This window comes from Oncorhynchus mykiss, chromosome 20, assembly GCF_013265735.2.
Source record: "Oncorhynchus mykiss isolate Arlee chromosome 20, USDA_OmykA_1.1, whole genome shotgun sequence".
Classification (NCBI taxonomy): Eukaryota; Metazoa; Chordata; class Actinopteri; order Salmoniformes; family Salmonidae; genus Oncorhynchus; species Oncorhynchus mykiss.
Window position 1 is genome coordinate 7,237,310 of NC_048584.1, and position 27,926 is coordinate 7,265,235.

At 41.9% G+C, this 27,926-nt stretch overlaps 1 protein-coding gene across 1 annotated transcript; it reads left to right on the top strand.

The window, feature by feature from the left end:
• The first annotated feature begins 5,071 nt into the window (after positions 1 to 5,071).
• Positions 5,072 to 18,460, top strand: hs3st3l (heparan sulfate (glucosamine) 3-O-sulfotransferase 3-like). The gene is made up of 3 exons (XM_021576715.2): positions 5,072 to 6,014; positions 14,500 to 14,729; positions 15,022 to 18,460. The coding sequence occupies exons 1-3, from the start codon at positions 5,557 to 5,559 to the stop codon at positions 15,408 to 15,410; spliced, it is 1,077 nt and encodes a 358-aa protein (XP_021432390.1). The 5' UTR covers positions 5,072 to 5,556; the 3' UTR covers positions 15,411 to 18,460.
• Positions 18,461 to 27,926: the final 9,466 nt, after the last annotated feature.

A 27,926-nucleotide genomic window follows, 5' to 3' on the forward strand; every position in this document is an offset into this window, starting at 1 on the left:
TGGTTACATTTGCTTCTCTCTGGTGGCTGGCTGTGATTCGCTGCAGACCTTCTTTACACAGGATTATCATTTTTGATGCTGTCACATAGCGGAAAAGAGAGAACAGTAACTTAATGTGTCCTTGAACAAAGAGGGGGAGTCAAAATTAAAGTAACAGTCAGTATCTGGTGTGGCCACCAGCTGCATTAAGTACTGCAGTGCATCTCCTCCTCATGGACTGCACCAGATTTGCCAGTTCTTGCTGTGAGATGTTACCCCACACTTCCTCCAAGGCATCTGCAAGTTCCCAGACATTTCTGGGGGGAATGGCCCTAACCCTCCGATCCAACAGGTCCCAGACGTGCTCAATGGGATTGAGATCCGTGCTCTTCGCTGGCCATGCAGAACACTGACATTCCTGTCTTGCGGGAAATCACACAGAGAATGAGCAGTATGACTGGTGGCATTGTCATGCTGGAGGGTCATATTAGGCTGAGCCTGCAGGAAGGGTACCACATGAGGGAGGAGGATCTCTACCCTGTAACGCACAGCGTTGAGATTGCCTGCAATGACAACAAGCTCAGTCCGATGATGCTGTGACACACCGCCCCAGACCATGACGGACCCTCCACCTCCAAATCAATCCCGCTCCAGAGTACAGGCCTCGATGTAACGCGCATTCCTTTGACGATAAATGCGAATCCGACCAACACCCCTGGTGAGACAAAACCGCAACTCATCAGTGAATAGCCCTTTTTGCCAGTCCTGTCTGGTCCAGCGACAGTGGGTTTGTGTCCATATGCGACGTTGCTGCCGGTGATGTCTGGTGAGGATCTGCCTTACAACAGAACTACAAGCCCTCAGTGCAGCCTCGCTCAGCCTATTGCGGACAATCTGAGCACTGATGGAGGGATTGTGCGTTCCTGTACCTGTCCTGCAGGTGTGATGTTCGGCTGTACCGATCCTGTGCAGGTGTTGTTATATGTGGTCTGCCACTGCGAGGACGATCAACTGTTCTTCCTGTCTCCCTATAGCGCTGTCTTAGGCGTCTCACAGTATGGACATTGCAATTTATTGCCCTGGCCACATCTGCAGTCCTCATGCCTCCTTGCAGCATGCCTAAAGCACATTCAGCAGATGAGCAGGAACCCTGGGCATCTTTCTTTTGGTGTTTTTCAGAGTCAATAGAAAGGCCTCTTTGGTGTCCTAAGTTTTCATAACTGTGACCTTAATTGCCTACCGTCTGTAAGTTGTTAGTGTCTTAACGACTGTTCCACAGGTGCATGTTCATTAATTCTTCATGGTTCATTGAACAAGCATGGTGAACAGTGTTTAAACCCTTTACAATGACGATCTGTGAAGTTATTTGGATTTTTCTTTATTATCTTTGATAGACAGGGTCCTAAAAAAGGTATGGTTCTTTTTTTGCCTAGTTTTATATCATACGGTCTTACTTTGATGGCCAAGTTTCATCCTAACACAGGAGTTAAGAACCTTCCGGTATACAGGCCACAACAGGCCTGCAAGTGACATTATGCTGGCTTTCAAAGTGATGTATTGCCCATCAATATCCATCCAAAGTTGGCATTTCTCTTCAACTGCAACCTGCATTCAGAATGGTTGTCAGGGTTAGGAGTACAAAATAAAGAAACTAACTAAACCATTTAAACTGCAACAACCATTTCAGTAACTGGTAAAATAAATCAAACTAACTGATTGGATTCGTTTACAAAAATATATCTTATTTAGCTGTGTAGCATAAGATTAATCAATCAATGTACATGCAGAAACACAGGTATTAAAAACAATCCTCAAAAAAATTCTAGCTGCAGTGTAGCATGCTGGGAAATATGATACATTTTGGCATGGTTTTGATGGGAATGTTTAACTCTCCTCAGAGTAAAACTGACACAGTCACACTCAACACTGGTTATTAACACCAACATTGGGGTTCTTCTACACAACTGAGTGTTAGTTTCACTCTTGAATCAACACTAGAAATGTTACACAAAAAAAATCTACACTAGGTTACGCTGGTGTAACGGTTTTCTTCTGTGGACGAAGGATCGGACCAAAGCGCAGCGTGGTGTTCAACATGTTTAATAAAGACCATAAACGTGAACACTACAAAATACCAAAACAACAAATGTGAAAACCCGAAACAGTCCTATCTGGTGCATAGACACAAAGACAGAAGACAGGAAACAACCACCCACAAAATACCCAAAGAACATGGCTGCCTAAATATGGTTCCCAATCAGAGACAACGATAAACACCTGCCTCTAATTGAGAACCAATCTAGGCAACCATAGACTTACATAAACACCTAGACTAGAAAACACCCCATAAACACACAAAACCCTAGACCAGAGAAAACACATAAATCCCCCATGTCACACCCTGACCTAACCAAGATAATAAAGAAAACAAAGATAACTAAGGCCAGGGCGTGACAACTGGCTAATTTGCTGTGCAGTCATCAGGAGTGTCTGTCTCTCTATTCCATATTCTGATAGCCCAATTTACTAAGAAGAGATTGTATTTAATATTCATAAACGGGATCAAACAGAAAAGGCAGAATAAAAGGTGGAACAATACAGTTTTAAGAAAGGTACAATTTTATATATAGATTGGTTTTGTTTTTCATTCCCTGCTTGGGGAACAAAAGGAAAAAGCTATCAGTCAGGTCAGTCTGGCCCTCTGTGTCTCCAGAAATGATGAATGTCTGTTGGTTATGGGGACATGATGGAGACTTGTCAATAAAGCCTTAATAAGACAGGAAATAGGATATTGACTGGCTAGGCTCAATTCTGTCACTCTGTCATGATCCAATCAAATCTTATCATAACCCTAAATGATCCAGTTGAGGGATTCCTCACGAAACCCAGTCAAAAAAAGACCATGATTTAGGGTATTTTCACGAAATGTCATCCATAGAATAGTACTGGAGGAAGAATTGTTGACATATTTTACATTTGTATCTAACAGCATAATTGAGAAATAATTTATCAAAGTTGCCTTATTTAGGACATTTTGGCCTTACCCCGGCCTCCCTTAAGACTCCATAATGTTTCATCTGTAGACGCTACAAAGCAAACATTGATGTCATATGAAGCTTTACTGTTTGCTATTTAATACGAGTAATATAAACATGGAAATCTTTTTTTTTTTACATTAATCTATGATATTGAAAAATATAAACATTAATTGTTGAAAATAATATACTCTATGTGCCTATCAAAGTTTCAGAGTGGGATCTCTGCTTGCTTGGTGGCTGGTAGCCTAGCGGTTAGAGGGTTGGGCCAGTAACCAAAAAGGTCGCTGGTTTGAATACCCGAGCTGACAAGGTGAAATAATCTGTCGATGTGCCCTTGAGCAAGGCATTTAACCCTAACATGTTCCAGGGGTGCCACACTACTTTGGATGACAGTGTAAAACAACACATTTCACAGAAACCTATCCGCTATAGCGTATATGACAATAAAACAAAACAAAAATTCTGGCCCATTTCATACAGAGAAATTAGCATAGTAAACAATGTATTGCACGTCCTGCAAATTACCAGCAGAGTGTGAACATAAAAGTAGAAGAAAATTCACAATCAGTCTGTTGGCAAGGTTTATTGGACCATAAATCCGAGTTATTCTATGGATTACATTTCGTGGAAACCGCCAAAAATCACGGTCTTTCTGTCTGGGTTTCACGAGGAATCACTCAGTTGTGGAATAAGAAATCAAATCCTCCCCCAAAAAGAACAAGTAGATTTGATCTGTTGATGCATCAATGTTTGCGTCTCTGTGTTGTCATCCTGGCTCAGAAACCTCTTACAGGAATAGTACAACTCAAGGGAATGTATTCTGTGAATACGGCATATACAAATGTATATTGCAATGGTTATTGGTTGTTATACACTTTTACAGTTCAAGACATGTCTGACCTCTGACCTAATGACTTGGGTCACATCTGCTGTGAGCTGATGACTGGGATAAACCATGTGGAATGTAAAGTGTGTGTGTGTGTGTGTGTCAACCTTAACGACTCTCCAATGAGCTCTTAACCATACCTTCAGTCCAGTTGCCTTTATTCTACTACCTTAAAACACAACGCCCCTTAGCTCCTCCCTAACCCGCTGTAATATCAACACTGTTACAAAGCGCTGCTTCAACAGGATATCAAATAAACCACTTGGCTTCATACTAACGTCCACTGTTATTTCACAATACATTTTTTGGATTATATCTTTGTCTTGTGATTTATCTTGTTTTATTACAATAGCCCCAACCTCGTGGGCCTGAAATAATGTGTCGCTAAACGTGATATGAGAGAGTATTTATGTTCATTTACACCCGTCTCTCCTCCTGTATCCTACGCTTGTCGATTGATTTTTTTTCAGTTAACCTTTATTCTTTAAGGTTACTCTCATGAGACTTGGGAGTGTCATGCCTGGACATCAGATAGACAGACCAAAAGAGTATCAGGATCGGGAGGCTTTGGCCGTTCAGTCACAGTTACTGGACCAATACTAACCAGTAAACCAATTATGTGCTCAGCCACCTCCTGATTTACAGGGACTAACCACCATCAGGGTGTGATCAACTCTGTCAGACATAATGGTTGACCAGCTAACCCTGTTGGAAATTTGCCCTATAAGCAATATTGGCTAATGCGGTTTTGTGTGTTTTGTGAATACAACATTTAGTTTTCTGCAAATTGAAATAGTAAATTGGCTCTCCAAAGTGACAATGTACTTTATAGGCTAGTATGAAAATATGATGCACAACTGGCTGTGAAGAAACTGTAGAATAGCCCTACATAAAACACTAAATGCCAACAGATACAATCACTGGATAAATGTTGATGTACTACATCAAGAAGGGGTCATGCTCTGTCGTATATGACCACCATAACTGCTCTCTCTTCTCTTCTGCGTGCATGCGCATCAAATTCATCTCCGTTTTCCCAATAAAATCCGTTGGGATTAGACCCGCCTTCGGCCATGACCCTCCAATCAAAGACAATTTAATTCGGAGCGCAGCGCACACTTTCCTGAACAAATGAATGATAAGAAAGAATTGGGGGAGAGAGGGAGAGAGAGAGAAAGAGAGAGCGAGACCCCATGACACGCAGTCCCTGGAGACCCATGGAGTGAGACAGCGGGTAATCCCAGGGTAAAGGACCACTCCAGCCCTGCGCGGTTGATATTAACAGCTGTAGGCTATATTCTCCATGACGGTGAGGTCGAATGAGTGGGTGAATGTCTGGACAGAACACAGGAATTGATCTCTTGATTGGGTGGCTGAGCTGCGTTTGGGACTCCGGAGAAACGGGGTCACGTTGAGAATAGCAGCCAACTCAATGGATTTCATACGCGCAGAATGAACCGCCAAAAGGGAAAGATGGGACACGGGCACGCCGGCGACTTTATTGGGGTTTTGTGGAATCGACGCAGCGGCACTATGGATAATTTATTCTATCTGAGCGGCTCAGAAAGCCTTCGTGTCTTCACAGAGATTAAGTTATGTGAGCTGAGTTTACAGTAGAATGGCCCTCCTCGGATGGGACTCTGAGGGAAGGCGATGGCAACTTTTCACCACAGCAACCCAACGGATAGAGACATCAGGAGAGTCCTCCAAAAACTTATAATCATTCTATCTTTGGGAATCATCTGTGTCTCTCTCTTCTACTTCTTCACGGGATGCTGCGAGTCGGACCTAACGGAAAACTCAGTATCGGACAGACCCGCCAGCGATGACAGAAACCTGACGTTCTATAACAACGTTGTAACGGTACAGGATGAAGATGGATACCCAGGGACCGGGGAGGGGAGCACACTGACGCCTGGTTTGGAGACTGATAACACGGGTAAAGATTGGAAGGCGACCCGGCGGTTACCCCAAGCCCTTATTATAGGAGTGAAGAAGGGTGGCACGAGGGCTTTGCTGGAGTTTCTCAGGCTGCACCCGGACATCCGCGCGCTGGGCTCTGAGCCGCACTTCTTTGACCGGCATTACGCACGAGGCTTGCACTGGTACAGGTACATATCATGCGTGCACGTGTACATTTCTCCAAAGGGCATTGCTATCCAATGAATGTTGTTTGTTTGAGAAATGCTTTTGACTCAGTGCACCTGCGCCTGTATCAGAAAGCATTGTTCCATTTGATCCGATGAATGGTGGACTTGGTTGGTAATGGATTTTACAGAACAATTTGAATGTGCATCCACTGTGTCGCAGCCTAAAACATAAAAATAGATCTAGGAATAATGCTTGTTTGTTTTTGGAATACCCAAACATACCCATGGCCAGCATATAGTGGATTAGGTGACAGGCAGAGAGAGAGACTGCCATCTGGGTATGCCAATCTGTGTGTGTGTCTGTTTGTGTGTACATGTTTGTGTGTTTATGTGCAGGGGGGGTCTGGATGAGTTCTCACAGTGCAATCATCCCTGCAGCTGAGGCCAGATGTTACCTTAGTCAGCTGGGTCTGGTCTCATCCTAGAGGTCCACAGACCCCCCCCCCCCCCACACACACACACGTGCACCCACCCACCCACACGCACACACACACACTCTCTCTCTCTCTCTCTCTCTCTCTCTCTCTTTCTCTCTTATTGACACACACACGCACACACACAAATTATGCCAGGGTGTGCCACGTCTCCACTGTGTGTGTGTTTGTGTGTGTATGTCTCAATGATGTCCCAGAGTGACAAGATTGCCCTCTCCCCAGGACCAGATGGGGCTTCTTGACTGTCATGCCACTTGATATCAGTGTCAGGCCTGTCAGCTTGATCCTGACCCCAGGTCAGTTTACCCTCACAGATAATGATGCGCTCCCAGTCACACCACTTCATTACACAGTGGGGTATATCATCGGGGTACAAGTCAAGTTAGGAAGAGCTCAGTGTATGGTATATGTAGACCAGCTGCGCCCACTGTAGGATGTGGTGCTTGAAAATAAAACTGTACGTGAAGAGACGTTGCAAGTACAGTAGATAAGAGCATGGTTAGGTGCACAAACAGTTTATATATTTTTAACTTTCAAACATGCATTTAGATTAAAAAAGAAATACATGTTTCCCTTTTTGTCTGTACACTCTGCTCTCATCTGCTTCATAAGGACACTTCAGATCTCTATCTCTGACAGGAACCACTCTCAACCAGGCAGGCAGACTGGAGATAGATCATATCTGAAAGAGGACAGGACAGGGCTGGACTGAGATGGAGCAGAGGTTTTATCTTTACACTGTTTCTCAAATCGATGGCTTCACTTCTCTCCCAAGACCTTGGCTTGCCGTGAGCGCTAAAGCTATTAGTCCCGATCAGTTTGTGTGTGTGTATATGTGTGTGTGTGTGTATGTGTGTATGTGTGTATGTGTGTGTGTGTGTGTGTGTGCAGCCTGGTCTCAGAGGATTTTGTATTATTCTGTACGTAAATATGAAACATTCCATTTAGTATGATATGTTATATTTGGTATGGTTACAATAGACAGATGGCTACTTAGGGGTGGGTGAGTTGGTGTATAACGCGAATGTCTAGCAACCCAAAGGTTGCGAGTTCGACTCTCATCATGGATAACTTTAGAGTTTTAGCTAATTAGCAACTTCAACTACTTAGCATGTTAGCTAACCCCAACCTTAACCTTTTTAGATAACCCTTCACCTAACCCTAACCTTAAACCTTTTAGTTTATCCTTCCCCTAACCTTAACCCTTTAACCTAACTCCTAAGCCTAACCCTAACCTTAACCCTAACCCCCTAGCCTGTTAGCGAGCTAGCAAACGTTAGTCACCTAGCAAACATTAGCCACCTAGCTAGACTTCGTAAAATATCACACAGGGCCTTGGAAAAGTATTCATTCCCCTTGGCGTTTTTCCTATTTTGTTGCATTACAACCTGTAATTTAAATGGATTTTTATTTGGATTTCATTTAATGGACATAAACAAAATAGTCCAAATTGGTGGAGTGAAAAAAATAAAAAAAGGTATTTAAAAAATGTTTAAAAAAAATAAAAAAACAGAAAAGTGGTACATGCATATGTATTCACCCCCTTTGCTACGAAGCCCCTAAATAAGATCTGGTGCAATGAATTACCTTCAGAAGTCACATAATTCATTAAATAAAGTCCACCTGTGTGCAATCTAAGTGTCACAAGATCTCAGTATATATACACCTGTTCTGAAAGGCCCCAGAGTCTGCAACACCACTAAGAAAGCGGCACCATGAAGACCAAGGAGCTCTCCACACAGGTCAGGGACAAAGTTGTGGAGAAGTAGAGATCAGGGTTGGGTTATAAAAAAATATCAGAAACTTTGAACATCCCACGGAGCACCATTAAATCCATTATTATAAAATGGAAGTAATATGGCACCACAACAAACCTGCCAAGAGAGGGCTGCCCACCAAAACTAACAGACCAGCCAAGGAGGGCATTAATCAGAGAGGAAACAAAGAGACCAAAGATAACCCTGAAGGAGCTGCAAAGCTCCACAGCGGAGATTGGAATATCTGTCCATAGAACCACTTTAAGCCGTACACTCCACAGAGCTGGGCTTTACGGAAAAGCTACTAGAAAAAAGCCATAAAAATAAAAAAAATAAGCAAACATGTTTGGTGTTCGATAAAAAGGCATGTGCGAGACTCCCCAAACATATGGAAGAAGGTACTCTGGTCAGATGAGACTAAAATTGAGCTTTTGGCCATCAACGAAAACGCTATGTCTGTCACAAACCCAATACCTCTCATCACCCCGAGAACACCATCTTCACAGTGAAGCATGGTGGTGGCAGCATCATGCTGTGGGGATGATTTTCATCGCAGGGACTGGGAAACCGGTCAGAATTGAAGGAATGATGGATGGCGCTAAATACAGGGAAATTCTTGAGGGAAACCTGTTTCAGTCTTCCAGAGATTTGAGACTGGGACGGAGGTTCACCTTTCAGCAGAACAATGACCCTAAGTCTACTGCTAAAGCAACACTCAAGTGGTTTAAGGGGAAACATTTATATGTCTTGGAATGGCCTAGTCAAAGCCCAGACCTCAATCCAATTGAGAATCTGTGGTATGACCTGAAGATTGCAGTACACCAGCAGAACCCACCCAACTTGAAGGAGCTGGAGAAGTTTTGCCCTGAAGAATGGGCAAAAATCCCAGTGGCTAGATGTACCAAGCTTATAGAGACATACCCCAAGAGACTTGCAGCTGTAATTGCTGCATTAGGTGGCTCTACAAAGTATTGACTTTGGGGGGTGAATAGTTATGCACGCTCAAGTTTTCAGTTTTCTTGTCTCATTTTATGTTTGTTTTACAATAAAACATATTTTGCATCTTCAAAGGGCATGTTGTGTAAATCAAATGATACAAACTCCCCCAAAAAATCACTTTAATTCCAGGTTGTAAGGCAACAAAATAGGAAGATGCCAAGGGGGTGAATCCTTTCGCAAGCCACTGTACATTCGCAAATTCAATAACATACGTTCTGTTCGTAACTAATTGTATGGTTTGAAAATTCCTAACATATTGTACGCTTTTCAAATTTGTTACGAATTGTCATTCGAAACATATCATACGAAGTGGTTGATGGACATCCACAAATTAATGCATACCATATGAAATGTAACATACTAAATGGTGTGTCCCTGATTTACGTACAGAATAATACAAAATGCTTTGAGACCAGGTTGGTGTGTGTGTGTTATCTCTGCTCAGTACAGGATTCAGTTACAGTTAGCAGGAAGTCTTATCCTGCATTGGAATAATCCTCTCACGTATGCAAAGAGGTCAGGTTTCAGTCACTAGCACTGACTGACTGGATCTCTCTTTTTCCCTGTCTCTGTCTATGCTTCTGTCTGTCTGTCTGTCTGTCTGTCTGTCTGTCTGTCTGTCTGTCTGTCTGTCTGTCTGTCTGTCTGTCTGTCTGTCTGTCTGTCTGTCTGTCTGTCTGTCTCAATCTCTGTCTGTCCCTCTGTGTCTGTATCCTCTCTCTCTCTCTCTCTCTCTCTCTCTCCCTCCCTCTCTCTCTCTCCCTTTCTCTCTCTCCCTCTCTCTCTCTCCCCCCCTCTCTCTCTCTCTCTCTCTCTATCTCTCTCTCTCTCTCTCTCTCTCCGTGCTGTGCATTAACTTCCACATGCACATGATTATGGATTGTGTGTGAATGAAAGAAGAGAGAAATAATATTGGGGATAGGATGGTGTGACTGTGCAGATGTGAAAGCAGAGATTAGAGGTGAAAGGGTGAACTCTGTGTTACCACAACCACCCACATCTCCATTGACCTTTTCCTCACCCCAAAGGAATGTCATTGGAGCTGTACTCTATAGTCCCAGAGCTGGAGGCTGGAGGCTTGTTATTCAGTGCTGCCTCTGTGTGTTCCTGTGAGGCTGCAGGGTAACGTTCTCTCCTGTAGCAGTGAGATGTATTGATGTAGTATTGACCATGACGTACTGCTAGAGCTGGAGAGCCCATAATGGAGTGTAGAGTTTGTCTCATTTTCTTGTTATAGTGATTTTGTTTCACATGCTGTATATAAATCTGTCTTTACCAATCATATAGTGGAACAATTTTTCAATTTTTAATTAAACCTTTATTTAACTAAGTGCTATATCACGTATAGACGATGACTGTGTTGCAATCAGTTTGAGACGTTTACTAATAATTCAATATGGCAGCCATTCTGAGGCCTAGCTAAGTGTTCTGTTTTGATCTGGAGAAGAACGCATTCCCCATCAGAACTCAAATGACAGATTCCAATTTAGTGGTCTTTACAGAGTCAGATGTTCTCACATGGCTGTGGTTAATTTGCAATTCAGATGAACTCGTTAAAAGCAGCATATCAATTCATACCCATGGATCCCATGCTTTGTTTGGGCTTGACGTTGCATGTGTGCCTGTGTTTTTACACAGGAATATAATTGCCATGCAAATGGCTAAAGAATGGCTGCCAAAACATGTGATCTTCAGCATGGCTATGTTAGAGGAGATCACGTCTGACAGCAAAGGGAATCTAGTGGATTCTTTTTAAGCATGGTTATAAATAGGGGGAGTAAAAACTGGGCTAAGTGTTGGGGAATCTGAATTCTGTTATTACATATTATTCTTGTTTGTGTGTGTGAATTTGTGCATGCGTTTGTGTGTATGTGTGTTTACGTTCCCACACATTTATATTTCTCTATATTATAATATCTCTATATTAAATCGGGGCACATCCATCCATCCAGTACTGTAATGTGTGTGATCTCCATAAGGCCCAGACAGCCGGGGTGATCTAGCCCTCATTAAGGCGCTCTCTGGGGGGTTGGAGAGGGGAGGTAGGGGGGGGGGGGGGGGGGGGGGGGGGGTCGGGGCCCCACTATGATGGATGTCTGCTGGAAGTGGACAGGGCAACGCTACAATGGACGAGAGTCTTAATGGTCCCTAGCGCAGAGAAATGGATGAATGGACTCTCAGTCACATATACACATACACATACATCTACACACACACAAATGCACACTCCGTGTGGACATCAATAAGAGAACAATTTCATTGCTTTTCATTTAAATAATGGCTATTGTCATTGAAACATTGCATCCTTATAATGTATGTAGACTAAATAGCTTTGGCGATCCATAGCAGTTGATGCCAGTTTATCAAATCTATCAACATTTATGTAGTTTTAATCTACCCTCTCATCTCTCCTCCCTCCGTTGTCATATGATGGTCTTTGACCCCAGAGTGTGTGTGTGATAGACACTGTAATTGCCTCACATCTGTTATCAAACACACGCACACGCACACACACACACGGACACGCACGCACGCACACACACACACACACACACACACACACACACACACACACACACACACACACACACACACACACACACACACACACACACACACAAAGCACGGTGCTGATGGGACTCCAGAGGCTCCCCCAAACCCCACCTGCCACACTCAGCCCAGATGAGACCCAGGCCTACCCTACCCCCTTATCCCCCCCCCCCCACACACACACACACACACACACACACACACACTTTATCCTCCACTCCTCCAGAATCAATACCTATGGCTCTGCACGGCACAGAGTCTTCTTGGGCTAGTCCCCATAGCCTAGGAGTGGGGGTATGATGCTCCTCAGAGGGATGGAGAGAGGGAAGTGGATGACAAACAGGAGAGAGATTGTAAAAATCTCTTTTCATCCAGAGGGTGTCTGTTCCTGCTGCGTGGCATCTACACATGGATGACATGATCACTTTAACACTCAATACACATGAGTGACTGTGTAGGCTCTATGTGAACAATATAGAGAATACAGAGAATATGCTCTCAGGGCTCTTTGATAATTGCATCTATCTTAATGGTAAGGTAATGGAGTTCTGTTTCATGCTGACTCAATGGTACTGGCTTCAAGGCTTCTCTATGAGAGCAGCCTAATGGAAGTACCGTTAAACCCGTCACTCCATCACTCCTTTATGACTGACTCATCTACTCCTTTCATGCATGGGCCTTCTATCCCTTTAGCTGCACTGGATGCACATGCACTGGCAGGCATGGATGCACACACACGCACGCACGCACGCACGCACGCACACACACACACACACACACACACACACACACACACACACACACACACACACACACACACACACACACACACACACACACACACACACACAGGGGTGTGAGAGCTAGGGGTCTGAGGACAGTAGAACAATAGCACATGGTTGAATAATGACTGAATAATGTGTGTTTGTGTGTGTGTGTGATGGACTGTCTGTCTCCTGATGGCTCGGGTAAACAGGGAAGTCTTCAGGCTAAGTACTACTCTCACCTCCCATGAAGGCTATAGTGTGTGTGTGTCTGCGTTCGTCTCTCTCTCTGTGTGTGTGTGTGTGTCTGTGTGTGTGTGTGTGTGTGTGTGTGTGAGAGAGAGAGTTGGAGCCAGGTTGGGAAATTGATGTATAGATAGAAGTTCATATTTCAGGGAGGGGGGGGGGGGGGTGTTCAGAGCTGAAACCTGATCCATGCTCATACCAGTGGACACTTTGAGCATCCTGTTCTCTCTCTGTTCCCTCTCTTCCCTCCATCCCCCCATATCTCCATCACTCCAACTCTGTCCTCAGACCATCCTGAATTGTTTTAAGATGGTCATCCTATGGATCATTTATCTGTTTGATTTTGAATTTTAGGACCCCTTTAGGTATATAAAAAAAATATGTATAAAACAATTATTTGATAACGTATTGAATTTGTCCTTTACTACTGTAACCCAGAGAAACACATGGAATAACACATTCATAAATGTAAAAAAAAAGACAGTCAAATGAATCATAAGAAACAAGGTTTTGAAGTTTGTCTTATATATAGGAAATAGATTTTATTCTGTATAGGATTCCTTCTTCACTCTGTCTTTTAGGTCACTATTGTGGAGTAACTACATTGTTGTTGATCCATCCTCAGTCTTCTTCTATCACAGCCATTAAACTGTTTTAAAGTCACCATTGGGCTTATGAAATCTCTGAGCGGTTTCCTTCCTCTCCAGCAACTGAGTTTGAAATGACACCTCTATCATTGTAGTGACTGGGTGTATTGATACACCTGCCAAAGTGTAATTAATAACTTCACCATGCTCAAAGGGATATTTTGCGTCTGCTTTTTTAAATGTGTATTTATCTACCAATAGGTGCCCTTCTTTATGAGGCAATGGAAAACCTCCCTTGTCTTTGTGGTTGAATCTGTACTTGAAATTCACTGCTGGACTGAGGAGCCTTACATATAATTGTATCTGTGGGGTACAGAGATGACATGGTCATTCAATAATCGTATAATCTATATAATAATATAATAATAATCTTATTTAGGCTTGCCATAAGAGAGGGGTTGAATACTTGTTGACTCAAGACATTTCAGCTTTTCATTTGTTATTCATTTGTAAAAATGTCAAAAAACATAATTTCACTTTGACATCATGGGGTATTTTGTGTAGGCCATTGACACACCTCAATTAAATCCATTTTAAATTCAGGCTTTAGCACAATAAAATGTGGAAAAAGTCAAGGGGTGTGAATATTTTCTGAAGGCACTGTGTGTGTGTGCATCTCAGTACCCCTCTATGATTGATGTAGCCTGTACATGTGTAATGACAGCCTCCATTACTGATGCATATAAGAACAGCCTTGAGGCCTGACCATCAACTGTAGCCAGGAAGAGACAAGTCAAGCCTTTTCGATGGTTGTTTAGCCCAATCAGAATCATTTTCCAGATAGTTGTTTAGCCCAATCAGAATCATTTTCCAGATGGCTGTTTAGCCCAATCAGAATCATTTTCCAGATGGTTGTTTAGCCCAATCAGAATCATTTTCCAGATGGTTGTTTAGTCCAATCAGAATCATTTTCCAGATGGTTGTTTAGCCCAATCAGAATCATTTTTCAGATGGTTTTAATCCTAATAGTTACACCATTTAAACACTAAACATATATATTTATTGTTTCCTTTCTCCCCTTCTTCCCTTTCTCTCCCTCCATCCCCCAGGAGTATGATGCCCAAGGCCTTGGACGGCCAGGTTGTCATGGAGAAGACACCGCGTTACTTTGTTACCGTGGAGACCCCGGGGCGTGTACACTCCATGTCGCGTGACGTGAAGCTGATTGTGGTGGTCCGAGACCCTGTGACCCGGGCCATCTCTGACTACACCCAGATCATCTCCAAGACCCCCCACATCCCTGCCTTCGAGACCCTCGCCTTCAAGAACCGCACCAATGGTCAGAATCATAGTAATGCATTTTAATTGTATAGGCCTATGAATGAATTAATGAATGAATGAATGAATGAGTGAGTGAGTGAGTGAGTGAGTGAGTGAGTGAGTGAGTAAGTGAGTGAGTGAGTGAATGAATGAATGAATGAATGATAGCATGGTTGGATAGATTAATGAATGACACAAAAATATAGTTTTTCCTAATTCAGTACCCACACAAAGACTATATTCTTTAGTCCTGTCTTCAGTCCCCCCTTTCAAGGTCTAAAACAGGTAACTGTGTCTTTTCTTGATCCCAGGTGAGATTGACTCTTTATGGAGCCCTCTGTGGATCGGACTGTACGCCCAACACCTGGAGCGCTGGCTGGCCTGGTTCCCCCGGGCCCAGATCCACCTGGTCAGTGGGGAGGGCCTCATCTCCGACCCGGCAGGAGAACTAGGAAAGGTCCAGGACTTCCTGGGCCTCCAGAGGATTGTGACGGACAAGCACTTCTACTTCAATAAGACTAAAGGTTTCCCCTGCCTGAAGAAGCCAGAGGGAAGCAGCAAGCCCCACTGCCTGGGGAAGACTAAAGGCCGAACACACGCCCCCATCGACCCTGAAGTGATCCGGAGACTGAGGGAGTTCTACAGGCCGCACAACCAGCGGTTCTATCAGATGGCTGGCCAGGACTTTGGATGGCAATGAGGACTCAGCAGAGTTAACAAGGTGAAACATGAATCCATAGCAACAAAGACACAGAGGGGTGTTTGTCCGTCGGCTTCAGTTTGCACTCTGTACCTGTTACTGTGACTTGGGGCAAAGAGTAATGAAATAACCTCATACTGTTGACACAGAAGTGGCTCTGTGCTAGGAACTAAATCCAATGTTGATAGACCTCTGGGTAGCGAGGGAAACAAATATCAGACATTCCATATTGGTGACAGTGCTGAAAGACCATCTCTATGCTAGTTCCCTTTCAGCATTTAATAGATGTTCAACAAAAAAGAAAGTGGCACTTGAAGCTGGAATCTTTAGTTGCTACATCCATTTTTGGAGTTATAAATGAATGATATACACCCATTGAGTCTTGAAGAATAAAACATGCCTCATGAGCTTAGTTCAACTGTCATGTCCTATCAGAACCCCAAATACAAGCTTGTTTTACTCCAACGTTTGTAAACTATGTAAATGTAAACAAACACAGCATAGCCTCAAAACATGGTTAAAACTATAATTTGCGTACAAAGGCAAAACGCAGTAAGTACATACATACATATTTGAGTTAAGGCTGAAATCAGGCTTTGTAGTATCTGTTTGATACTGTGTCCTGGTTCAATTATGTTCCATTTTAAGATAAACTAGGAGGGAGAAATTTGCAGTAACTGCAAAATCCAAGTCAAAAGCCAGGAAAACAGAATTGACTGCACTTTGGCTTTGATCCACTATATTTTGACTGCAGTTACCTGCTCTGCCATACAAAGGCAAAGAGCAGTAACTATGCAAACAGTGAAACTGAGAAAAATGGCTTTAAAGTTTATTTGCTGTCCAGCCAAATATGTTGTAGGTAGGCAAGTGATAATGCCAGTGATAATGCCAGTGATAATGCATGATCTTGTTACGAAGTCATTTTTTAATGCATTACAACCATGACCACTGATTTGTGACCCCGAAGTCAAATAAATGACCATACAAAGTCAAACAGAAAAACAATGAGTTGGATAAACATATTCATGTTGTATATACCGCACAAAGTCAAAAATGTTTTTGGAAGTATCACCATTCTGCGAGTGGAAATAGCCCTAACCTTAATAAGGGTTATCACAATAGAATGTACAAAACATGCAAGCATAACTACATTACACCATTAAATACAGTTGGGATGTAGTTAGAACTCAATCTCAAACTGTTTCCATCAAACAGAAAAACAATGAGTTGGATAAAGACATTTAGATTGTAGATGCTGCACTTTGCCTTTGCAAGGCTCTGGGAAACATGTGGATTTTTATAAACACATTATAACACATTCTATGTCGTTTTACATGACTGAATCTTTTGTAAAACCGCACAAAGGATTGAAATGACAGGCTGCTTTGACACTGATAAACAGAGAATCTGAGATCAATTCAAACGACCTCGTCTGGAATACATCAATAGCCTAGGTGTGTGGAGACATACTGTATTGTACAATATCAGGAGGAAAATGTTTTCCAGTTTCACTGACTCGGCAAATGATGTGCAGCTCACTCACCGGTGATGGCCGATGCGCTAGTGCCAAAAGCTTCTCTCTCTCTTGTTTTACTGTGGCTAAAGTATAGGCCTACTCCTGGTGTAGTTTCATTCCAGTGAATCTCACTCTAGTTATGGGAGAGATTCAAGCGCTCTTCTCTCTCTCACCACAGCAACAGCCAAGCATTGGTCTGTCGCTAGCGTACAATGTTGTGCAGACCATAACCTCAGGCTTTGCCCAACACAAATCAACTCAGGATATCAGACACGTTTCCACATGACCTTAATTAGGGGGCAGGAGAATTACAAAGGAGGCAAGTCAAATTAACACGGATGACTTTTTTTGGACAACTAGTCCACTTTGTTTTAGAGTTCTTACATTGCAAACAGTGAAAATAGGATCCGTCTCAAGTGAATCACTCACTGCTTATCATATTTGGCTGGCTAATAAAAAACTTTAAAGCCATTTTTCTCATCTCCATCGTTGGCGCAGTTACTGTGTTTTGACTTTGTAGGGCAGCCTACTGTAGCTGTGTCTAATGAATTTGAGAGTGGTTACATTTCTCCAGACCCATCCCTCAGCTTTTTTTACCTAAACACAGGCTGGGCGACCACTTTGTTATCGTTTCAATTAAGGATTCTAAGTTTAAGCTGTGTTTGAAAACACCTGGCGTTCCCGTCTTAGATAGTGCTCCTGCTTAGCTCCCGACCCCACTGTGTCCCACCAGGAGTGAAGGACATGGCGATGGGATGTGTAGTCTGCAGTGTAGGCCAGATGTGTGCTGTAGAGTAAGTAGTAACAACGTCCTGTGGATGCTTCTGCAAAGTAGTGAAACATTAAACAAAACAAAACGGATGTCTTACCCTGCCTCACGGAGTATTACCCTCCTCTTCCTTTTTTTAAAACACACCTTAGCTACTCAGTACTTAGGTCACCAATTAAAAGAGTTGTAGGCAATCAGTACATATCGAATATCATCCCCAAGTATTACGGAAAACAGGAGCAGGAGGATGAGTCTCTTATTTAGAAAGCATTGAGGGGAAGTATGAGTAGCATCTTTCTAAGTGCTCAGACTTGACTGAGTGGTTTTGTATTGTTGAATAATGAATGTGCATAAGTGGATCAGGAGGAACTCAAATGTATCTGCCCTTTCCAAGTAGAGGTTACCCACAGAAACAGATCTAGGATCAGTTTACGCTCCCTAAATCCTAACCTTAACCGTAAGAGGAGGAAACACTGAACTGACCTTAGATCAGCATCTATGGGCATCTTCATCCTAACCGAACAACCAAAATATAACCATGGATGAATATGACATTTTAAAGGTACACTCAGTGAAATTATGTTGTCACAAGCAGCACGGCGGATTATGAGATGAGCAACATGCAAGACTTCGCTCTCACACAGTTGCACACAGTATCTGCACATGTTTATTTATTTATTACATTTTTTTGTACCTTTATTTTACTAGGCAAGTCAGTTAAGAATACATTCTTATTTACAATGATGACCTACCCAGGCCAAACCAGAACCCAGACCATGCTGAGCCAATTGTGCGCCACCCTATGGGACTCCCAATCACGGCCGGTTGTGATACAGCCTGGAATCGAACCAGGGTCTGTAGTGACGCCTCTAGCACTGAGATGCAGTGCCTTAGACCGCTGCGTCACTCGGGAGCCCATGCATGTGCATGGGTTTGCTTTACACTGTTCACAGTGGTAGCCAGGGCACTTTACACTGTTCACAGTGGTAGCCAGGGCACTTTACACTGTTCACAGTGGTAGCCAGGGCACTTTACACTGTTCACAGTGGTAGCCAGGGAACTTTACACTGTTCACAGTGGTAGCCAGGGCACTTTACACTGTTCACAGTGGTAGCCAGGGAACTTTACACTGTTCACAGTGGTAGCCAGGGCACTTTACACTGTTCACAGTGGTAGCCAGGGAACTTTACACTGTTCACAGTGGTAGCCAGGGAACTTTACACTGTTCACAGTGGTAGCCAGGGCACTTTACACTGTTCACAGTGGTAGCCAGGGAACTTTACACTGTTCACAGTGGTAGCCAGGGTACTTTACACTGTTCACAGTGGTAGCCAGGGAACTTTACACTGTTCACAGTGGTAGCCAGGGCACTTTACACTGTTCACAGTGGTAGCCAAGGCACCAAAACAGCAGAGCTGTTGCAGAAGCAGCAGCTACTTCTCCTGGGGTCCACAAATAACACAAATCATGACGAGTAACAAAACACTGACACACTGTGACACACTGTTTGACAAGGACAGCCACACAAATTGAAAGCTGCAATATGTAACTTTTTGGGCGACCCCCAAAAAAATTCAAAAAAAATAATAAATCATACTAACAATACAACAACAAAAAAACGTTAAAATGTTAGCGCGTCTGTGTGTGCGTGTGTTTGTGTGTGTCCCCTCCGAGTCCCCGCCTTTCCATGAGTTGTTATTTAATCCGTTTTTGAAAGGTCATTTTGCTGTTTGCTTGAGTCATTGGAGATGGAACAGAGTTTCATGTGATAGTGGCTCTGTACAAAATGGTGCGTTGCCGTGAATTCCTTTTGGACTCGAGGACTGTGAAGAAACCCCTGGTGGTTTGTTTTGTGGGGTACGTACTGTACGAGTTGAATGTTATTTGATATGCAGACAATCTGGAATTTTCATCACAGCAATATTCATCATAAAAACTAAAAGACAAGCAGTTCATCTCTCATTAACCCTCAACCAGGAAACACTGGCATGTTGTTGCTGATTTTAGTTCTGCCTGTGCAGTTAAAGGCAAGGTGTGCTACTCTGTTTTGAGCCAGCTGCAGCTTTGCTAGGTCTTTCTCTGCTGCACTTGACCATAGACAGTAATCAAGATGGAACAAGACAACTAGTCCACATCATTTTATAACAGACATACTCCTCACCATTACCACAACAGCTTTGTCAATATTTTTTTATTTTTTTTTATTTAACTAGGCAAGTCAGTTAAAGAACAGATTCTTATTTTCAATGACGGCCTAGAAACAGTGGGTTAACTGCCTGTTCAGGGGCAGAACAACAAATTTGTACCTTGTCAGCTCGGGGGTTTGAACTTGCAACCTTCCAGTTACTAGTCTAACACTCTAACCACTAGGCTACCCTGCCACCCCAATATGACTTGCCCATGATAATTGACCATCCATTGTTATACCTAGGAGTTCAGCTTCCTCAACTTGCTCAATGTTCACACCCTTTATGTACAACTCCAGTTGACGTTTAGGTCTTTAGAGAATGTTTTGAACCAAATACAATGCTATTAGTAGATGTGTTTAAGACCAGTTTATTATTAATCACCCATTCTGATTGAACTGTAACTCCCTATTTAGAATTTCAGTGAGCTCACTGACTTTGGGTGGTGACATGTAGTGTGGAATTATCTGCATACGTAGTCGTTCTAATTTTGTGTAAGACCAGTGGCAAAGCATTTGTAAAAATAGAGAAGAGTAAACGGCCCAAGGACACTGCCCTGGGGGACACCGCACTGTACACATCGGATGTTAAAGAAGCTTCCACTGAATAACACTCTCTGGGTTCTATTGGATAAATAACTCTCCAACCATGTGATGGCAGATGATGTAAAGCCATAGCAAGGGAGTTTCTTCAATAACAATTTATGATTAATAACATCAAAGGCTGTACTGAAATCTAACAATACAACTCCAACTGTCATCTTATTATCCATTTATTTTAACCAATCATCTGTCTTCGGAATCAGTGCAGTACAAGTTGAGTGCCCTTCACTATATGCATGCTGAAAGTCAGTAGTTAACTTGCTCCCTGAAAAATAGCATTGTTTTTGGTCAAACACAATCCTCTCCATCAGTTTACTAAGAACTGGCAGCAAACTGATTGGATGGCTGTTAGAGACAGCAAAGGGTGCTTTACTATTTTTAGGTAGTGGAATTACCTTAGCTTCCTTCCACGCCTGTGGACACACACACTCCTTCAGGCTTTGGTTAAATGTATAGCAAATAGGGGTGGCAATAGTCTGCTACCATTCTCAATACTTTCCCATCAAGTTTGTCTATACCTGGTGGCTTATCATTATTGATGGATAACAACAGTTTCTCCACCTCTCCCACACTAACTTGACCAAATTCCAAACATCAAACCTTCTCTTTAATTATTAGATATTTTATTCAAAAATATGATGGTTCAATGTTCAATGTTGTTATTTCACTTCTGAGTTTTTCCACTTTACTAGTGAAATAGTCATTGAAATGATTGGCAATATCGAAAGGTTCTGTTATAAATGACCCATCAACTTCAATGAACAATGGAGATGAATTGGGTTTTCTGCCCATGATATCATTGAAGGTACTCCAAGATATTTTTCCATTGCATTTTATGTCAATTATCTTTGTTTGGCAATATTTTTTATTCTTCTTTTGGTTAAGTTTATTCACATTTCTCATTGACCAATAAGTCAACCAATCAGCCTGACTTGTTTGTCACCTCTTTTGCATAATTTCTTTGAACCATACAATTGTTCAATTCATCATCAATCCATGGCGATTCTTAATAACAGGTGCATGCTTGTCAACAATTGGCCAAAATAATTGTACAAATACGTCCAGTGCTGCATTTTGATTCACTTCCTCGTACACATAAGACAACATACATTTTTGGTCACTACAGCCATTTTTGGTCACTACAGCCAATGGGAACTTTGCTTTGGAGCAAAGCTCTGCAGCATTAGTGAAGATATGATCGATACAAGCGGATGCCACAGATCCAACTCTATTGGTTTACACTCTAGTTGGTTGAGTGATATCCTGGCTCATATTTCAGGCATCAGTCACAGTTAGAGGATTCCTCTTGAGAGGACAGCTAGTTGCTAACCAGTCAATGTTCAGGTCACCCAGAAAGGAGACCTCTGTTAACATTACACACACCATCAAGCATTGGACACGTCATCAAAATACTGACTGTTAGCACTTGGTGGCCAATAGTAGCACCCTGAAAGAAGAGACTTTAGATGAGGCAGGTGAACTTGCAATCATAACACTTCAACAACATTTGTCATGAGATCCTCTCTATAAGCTTTACAGGAATATGGCTCTGAACATATACAGCAACACCTCTCCCATTGCAATTCATGTATTTTCTGTAGATGTTATATCCCTGTATTGCTATTGCTGTATCATCAAAGGAATTAGCTAAGTGAGTTTCAGAGATGGCCAGAATATGAATGTTATCCAATTTATTGATTTCATTAGCCTTATTTCTAAAACGACATACAGTGCATTCAGAAAGTATTCTGACCCTTGACTTACAGCCTTATTCTAATGATTCAATATTTGTTTTTCTTCATCAATCTACACAATACAATCTACAATAACTCATAATGACAAAGCTAAAACAGGTTTAGACATTTTTGCAAATGTATTCAAATAAAAAAACAGAAGTATTCAGACCCTTTGCTATGAGACTTTATATTGATCTCAGGTGCATCCTGTTTCCATTGATCATCCTTAAGATGTTTTTACAACTTGATTGGAGACCACCTGTGGTATATTCAATTGATTGGACATGATATGGAAAGACTCTTCCTAGAGTTGGCTGGCCGGCCAAACTGAGCAATCAGGGGAGAAGTGCGTTGGTCAGGGAGGTGACCAAGAACCCGATGGTCACTCTGACATAGCTCCAGAGTTCCTCTGTGGTGATGGGAGAACCTTCCAGAAGGACAACCATCTCTGCAGTACTCCACCAATCAGGCCTTTATGGTAGAGTTGGCAGACGGAAGCCACTCCTCAGTAAATGGCACATAACAGCCCGCTTGGTGTTTGCCAAAAAGCACATCAAGGTCTCTCGGACAATGAGAAACAAGATTCTCTGGTCTGATGAATCTAAGATGGAACCTTTTGGCCTGAATGCCAAGTGTCACGTCTGGAGGAAACCTGGCACCATTCCTACAGTGGAGCATGGTAGTGGCAGCATCATGCTGTGAGGATGTTTTTCAGTGGCAGGGACTCAGAGACTAGTCAGGATTGAGGGAAAGATGGACGGAGCAAAGTACAGAGAGATCCTTGATGAAAACCTGCTCCAGAGCACTCAGGACTTCTAACTGGGGCGAAGGTTCACCTTCCAACAGGACAACAACCCTAAGCACACAGCCAAGACAGCAAAGGAGTAGCTTTAGGACAAGTCTTTGAATGTCCTTGAGTGGCCCAGCCAGAGCTGGGACTTGAACCTGATCAAACATCTCTGGAGAGACCTGAAAATAGCTGTGCAGCGACGCTCCCCATCCAACCTGACACAACTTGAGAGGATCTGCAGAAAAGAATGGGAGAAACTCTCCAAATACAGGTGTGCCAAGCTTGTAGCATCATACTCAAGAAGACTGAAGGCTGTAATCACGCCAAAGGTGCTTCAACAAAGTACTGAGTAAAGGGCCTGAATACTTATGTGAATGTGACATTTCAGGTTTTTTTTATTTCTTAAACCTTGTTTTTGCTTCGTCATTATGGGGTATTGTGTGTAGACTAGGGGAAAAAACGATGCAATGATGTAACGTAACACAATGTGGAAGTCAAGGGGTCTGAATGCGTTCTGAATGCATTGCATATTAATATGGGCTATTCTTAGCCCTTTCCCTGGTAGCTTATTGGAGATAGACATAATATGGAGACAAAATAAATACGTGTGTGTGTGTGTGTGTGTGTGTGTGTGTGTGTGTGTGTGTGTGTGTGTGTGTGTGTGTGTGGGGGGGGGGGGGGGATGTTGGGCTGAAGCTACTGACCCTGAGACTTGGCTTCAATGCTCTTAGTTGTTGCGGAAATCGACCCACTATGCTGTTTACTTTCTGCATCTACGTCATATCACTGAGTCTACCTTTAAACCAATATTTTGGTATCATTTGGTGTTTTCTTCAACAGAAGCTTTTTGGGTCCAACGGGCTGCTGTAGAACCCGTCTCCTATTTGCATGTATTTGCACTAGTTTGAAAACATTAAAAGACAATAAAACTTATTTTGAAGCAAATGCCACATTGTATCTTTGTACTTTTGTCAACACTATTGTACTGCAATAGATGCGGTGGTTGTGTGTATAAAATGAAGAGTGAGAGAGGGAGAGGGTGAGAGAGAGAGTGAGAGTGGAACAAAGCTTCATAAATTGAGCTGAATAGTAATTGCGTCTTTTTGCAGGCACTAACCCCGCCATGGCTCATTTGTCAAAGCCTTTGGGGAAATAAACTGGGTTTTTTTTGGAGGGGGGGGGGGGGGGGGGGGGGGGGGGGGGGAATAAAAAGCCGAAAATAAGGTCTGTGGTAAACACAGGCTTAGCAGATCTTATATGTTTCGTTCTATGAGATAATCTTCATCAGCGAATGTCACTTTTGTGAGTTTGGAAGCATTTATGTAATCAAAACAAGCACATAAAGCATATAAAGGTTTCATAATTCATAAAGGTCATGTTAATTGACTGATATCTCAGAGAACAAAACATAGCAGATCTTCTAAGCCTCAGACATGATTCAAACCCCTTTCTTTTGCCATTCATTTCCCCCATAGGAATGTTCGAACTGACCTGCGGTGACTCATTTCTGGTTTTGAGGACTACAAGCTGGTGGGACCCATTGAGCTCAGTCAGCAATAAGGCAGACCGCCATAGTGACAGAAATGAGTAACCACTGGCCTGCAATGGATATCTTGGCTATATCCACTTGGCAATCTTTCGCCAATCATCAAATCCCCAACACCGTACGGTCCTTCTCACATAATGTATCAGACCATTCCTTTGTCAATTTAACTGTTTGCAGTTCGGAGTTCAGAAAAATACACTCTAAAAGAAACAAATAAAAATGAATATTTTATATCTGACTTCTACGCTAAAGTTATCAGTCAAGGTAGGCTTACAGATTTAGTATAAAAATGTATTATTTTATTTCTGTTATCAACGCTGAACCTTATTAGTACATAACAATATAAACAATTACATTTGGCAATAAACAAGATACTTTATTTAATGCTTCATAATTTGCCCCTATATCTTTGATATAAATGTATAATATTCTGTACATCTTAACAGAGAATTCCTATAATTTAAATGAATCATCGCAGTTAATCACACACATGAAGTTACCAAAATAGCACTTTACACAAATATGTTACAAATATGACACCAACACACACTAAAGGAGCATAACCATCTCTGCCTTGAGAACAAGGAAGAACAAATTTAACATGGCAGGAAAATGTCAAATATCTTTAATAGAGTAACTTAATTCAACAGTTAAATTAAACAAATGTATTTGAATGTTAATAAATAAGAAAACGTAATACACATTATATACAGAAATAAATGATCAAATTAACTTTAAGTCACTGTAGGTAAGTCATACTGACTATTAAAGTATAAATCATAATTATCTTCAATACCGTTTTGAAATACAATTATTTGATGCTGGTTTATTCAACTTCCAAGTCTATAATGTGTACATTGATGGGGAATCTCTATCTGTTGCCTTCGGTATTTCACTACAATTGTCAAGTACATCTTTTCATTTCCTAGGAATCAGCCAAAAAGCAATACATATATCTGCACATGGAAAGAAAGAGCAGGAAATAATAATGGCTGAGTTTTGGCTGTTTGCACATCTACATAATGGAATCTCCCGTGTCTCATTAGAGCGAGAACAATAGGAATAGAAGTTGGCCTTTGTAACTTTGTAACAGTCTCCCACTCAGTGCTCTGCATGCTGTTTGAAGTGGATCACAAGACAGGAGCTGGAATCAAAGGCACTCAGCATGGCCTGGGAATTCTCTCTACCTCATCCTTTATCTATTTCTACTCTTTATCATCCCCTATGTCTCTATCCACATATATATATACTGTATATATACCGTGCCTTCAGAAAGTATTCACACCCATTGACTTAGAGCTGGATTTAGAAGGATTACATTTGGATGTTTGTCACTGGTCTACACACAATACCCCATAATGCCAAAGTGGAACTATGTATTTCAACATTTTTACCAATTAATAAAAAATGAAAAGCTGAAATGTCTTTGAGTCAATAAGTATTCAACCCTTTCATTATGGAAAGCCTAAATAAGTAAACATTTGCTTAATAAGTCAAATAACAAGTTGCATGGACTCACCGCGTGCAATAATAGTGTTTATCATCATTTTTTAATGACTACCACATCTCTGTACCCCACATATACAATTAACTATATTTTAGGTCCCTGAGTCGAGCAGGGAATATCAAACACGGATTCAACCACATAGACCAGGGAGGTTTTCCAATGCCTGGCAAAGAAGGGCACCTATTGGTAGATGGGTAAAATTGAATATCCCTTTGAGCATGGTGAAGTTATTAATTACACTTTTGATGGTGCATCAATACAACCAGTCACTACAAAGATACAGGTATCCTTCCTAACTCAGTTTCCGGAGAGGAAGGAAACCGCTCAGGGATTTCACCATGAGGCCAATGGTGACTTTAAAACAGTTACAGAGTTTAATGGCTGTGATAGGAGAAAACTTAGCATGGATCAACAACATTGTAGTTACTCCACAATACTAACCTAATTGACAGAGTGAAAAGAAGGAAGTCTGTACAGAATACAAACGTTCCAAAACATGCATCCTGTTTGCAACAAGGCACTAAAGCAATTCACTTTTTATCCTAAATACAAAGTGTTATGTTTGTGGCAAATCCAATACAACACATTACTGAGTACCACTCTCCATATTTTCAAGCATAGTGGTGGCTGCTTCATGTTATGGGCATGCTTGTAATCGTTAAGGACTGGGGAGTTATTCTGTATAAAAAGAAACTGACTGGAGCTAAGCACAGGCAAATCCTAGAAGAAAAGATGGTTCAGTCTGCTCACCTCCAGATACTGGGAGATGAATTCACCTTTCAGCAAGACAATAACCTAAACACAAGGCCAAATCTACACTGGAGTTGCTTACCAAGAGTACAGTGAATGTTCCTGAGTGGCCGAGTTACAGTTTTGACTTAAATCTACTTGAAACTCTATGGCAAGACATGAAAATGGTTGTATAGCAATGATCAACAACCAATTTGACAGAGCTTGAAGAATTTTTACAATAATAAATTGGCACATTTATCCCAATCCAGGTATTGAAAACGCTTAGAGACCTACCCAGAAAGAATCACAGCTGTAATCGCTGCCAAAGGTGATCCTACAAAATATTGACTCAGGGGTATAAATACTTACGTAAATGAGATATTTCTGTATTTCATTTTCAATTCATTTGCAAACATTTCTTAATGCATGTTTTCACTTTGTCATTATGGGGTATTGTGTGTAGATGGTTGAAAAAAATGTTTTCCGGCTGTAACACAAAAAGTCAAGGGGTATGAATACTTTCTGAAGGCACTACATATATGCATATATACAGTGCCTTGCGAAAGTATTCGGCCCCCTTGAACTTTGCAACCTTTTGCCACATTTCAGGCTTCAAACATAAAGATATAAAACTGTATTTTTTTGTGAAGAATCAACAACAAGTGGGACACAATCATGAAGTGGAACGACATTTATTGGACATTTCAAACTTTTTTAACAAATCAAAAACTGAAAAATTGGGCGTGCAAAATGATTCAGCCCCCTTAAGTTAATACTTTGTAGCGTCACCTTTTGCTGCGATTACAGCTGTAAGTCGCTTGGGGTATGTCTCTATCAGTTTTGCACATCGAGAGACTGAAATGTTTTCCCATTCCTCCTTGCAAAACAGCTCGAGCTCAGTGAGGTTGGTTGGAGAGCATTTGTGAACTGCAGTTTTCAGTTCTTTCCACAGATTCTCGATTGGATTCAGGTCTGGACTTTGACTTGGCCATTCTAACACCTGGATATGTTTATTTTTGAACCATTCCATTGTAGATTTTGCTTTATGTTTTGGATCATTGTCTTGTTGGAAGACAAATCTCCGTCCCAGTCTCAGGTCTTTTGCAGACTCCATCAGGTTTTCTTCCAGAAT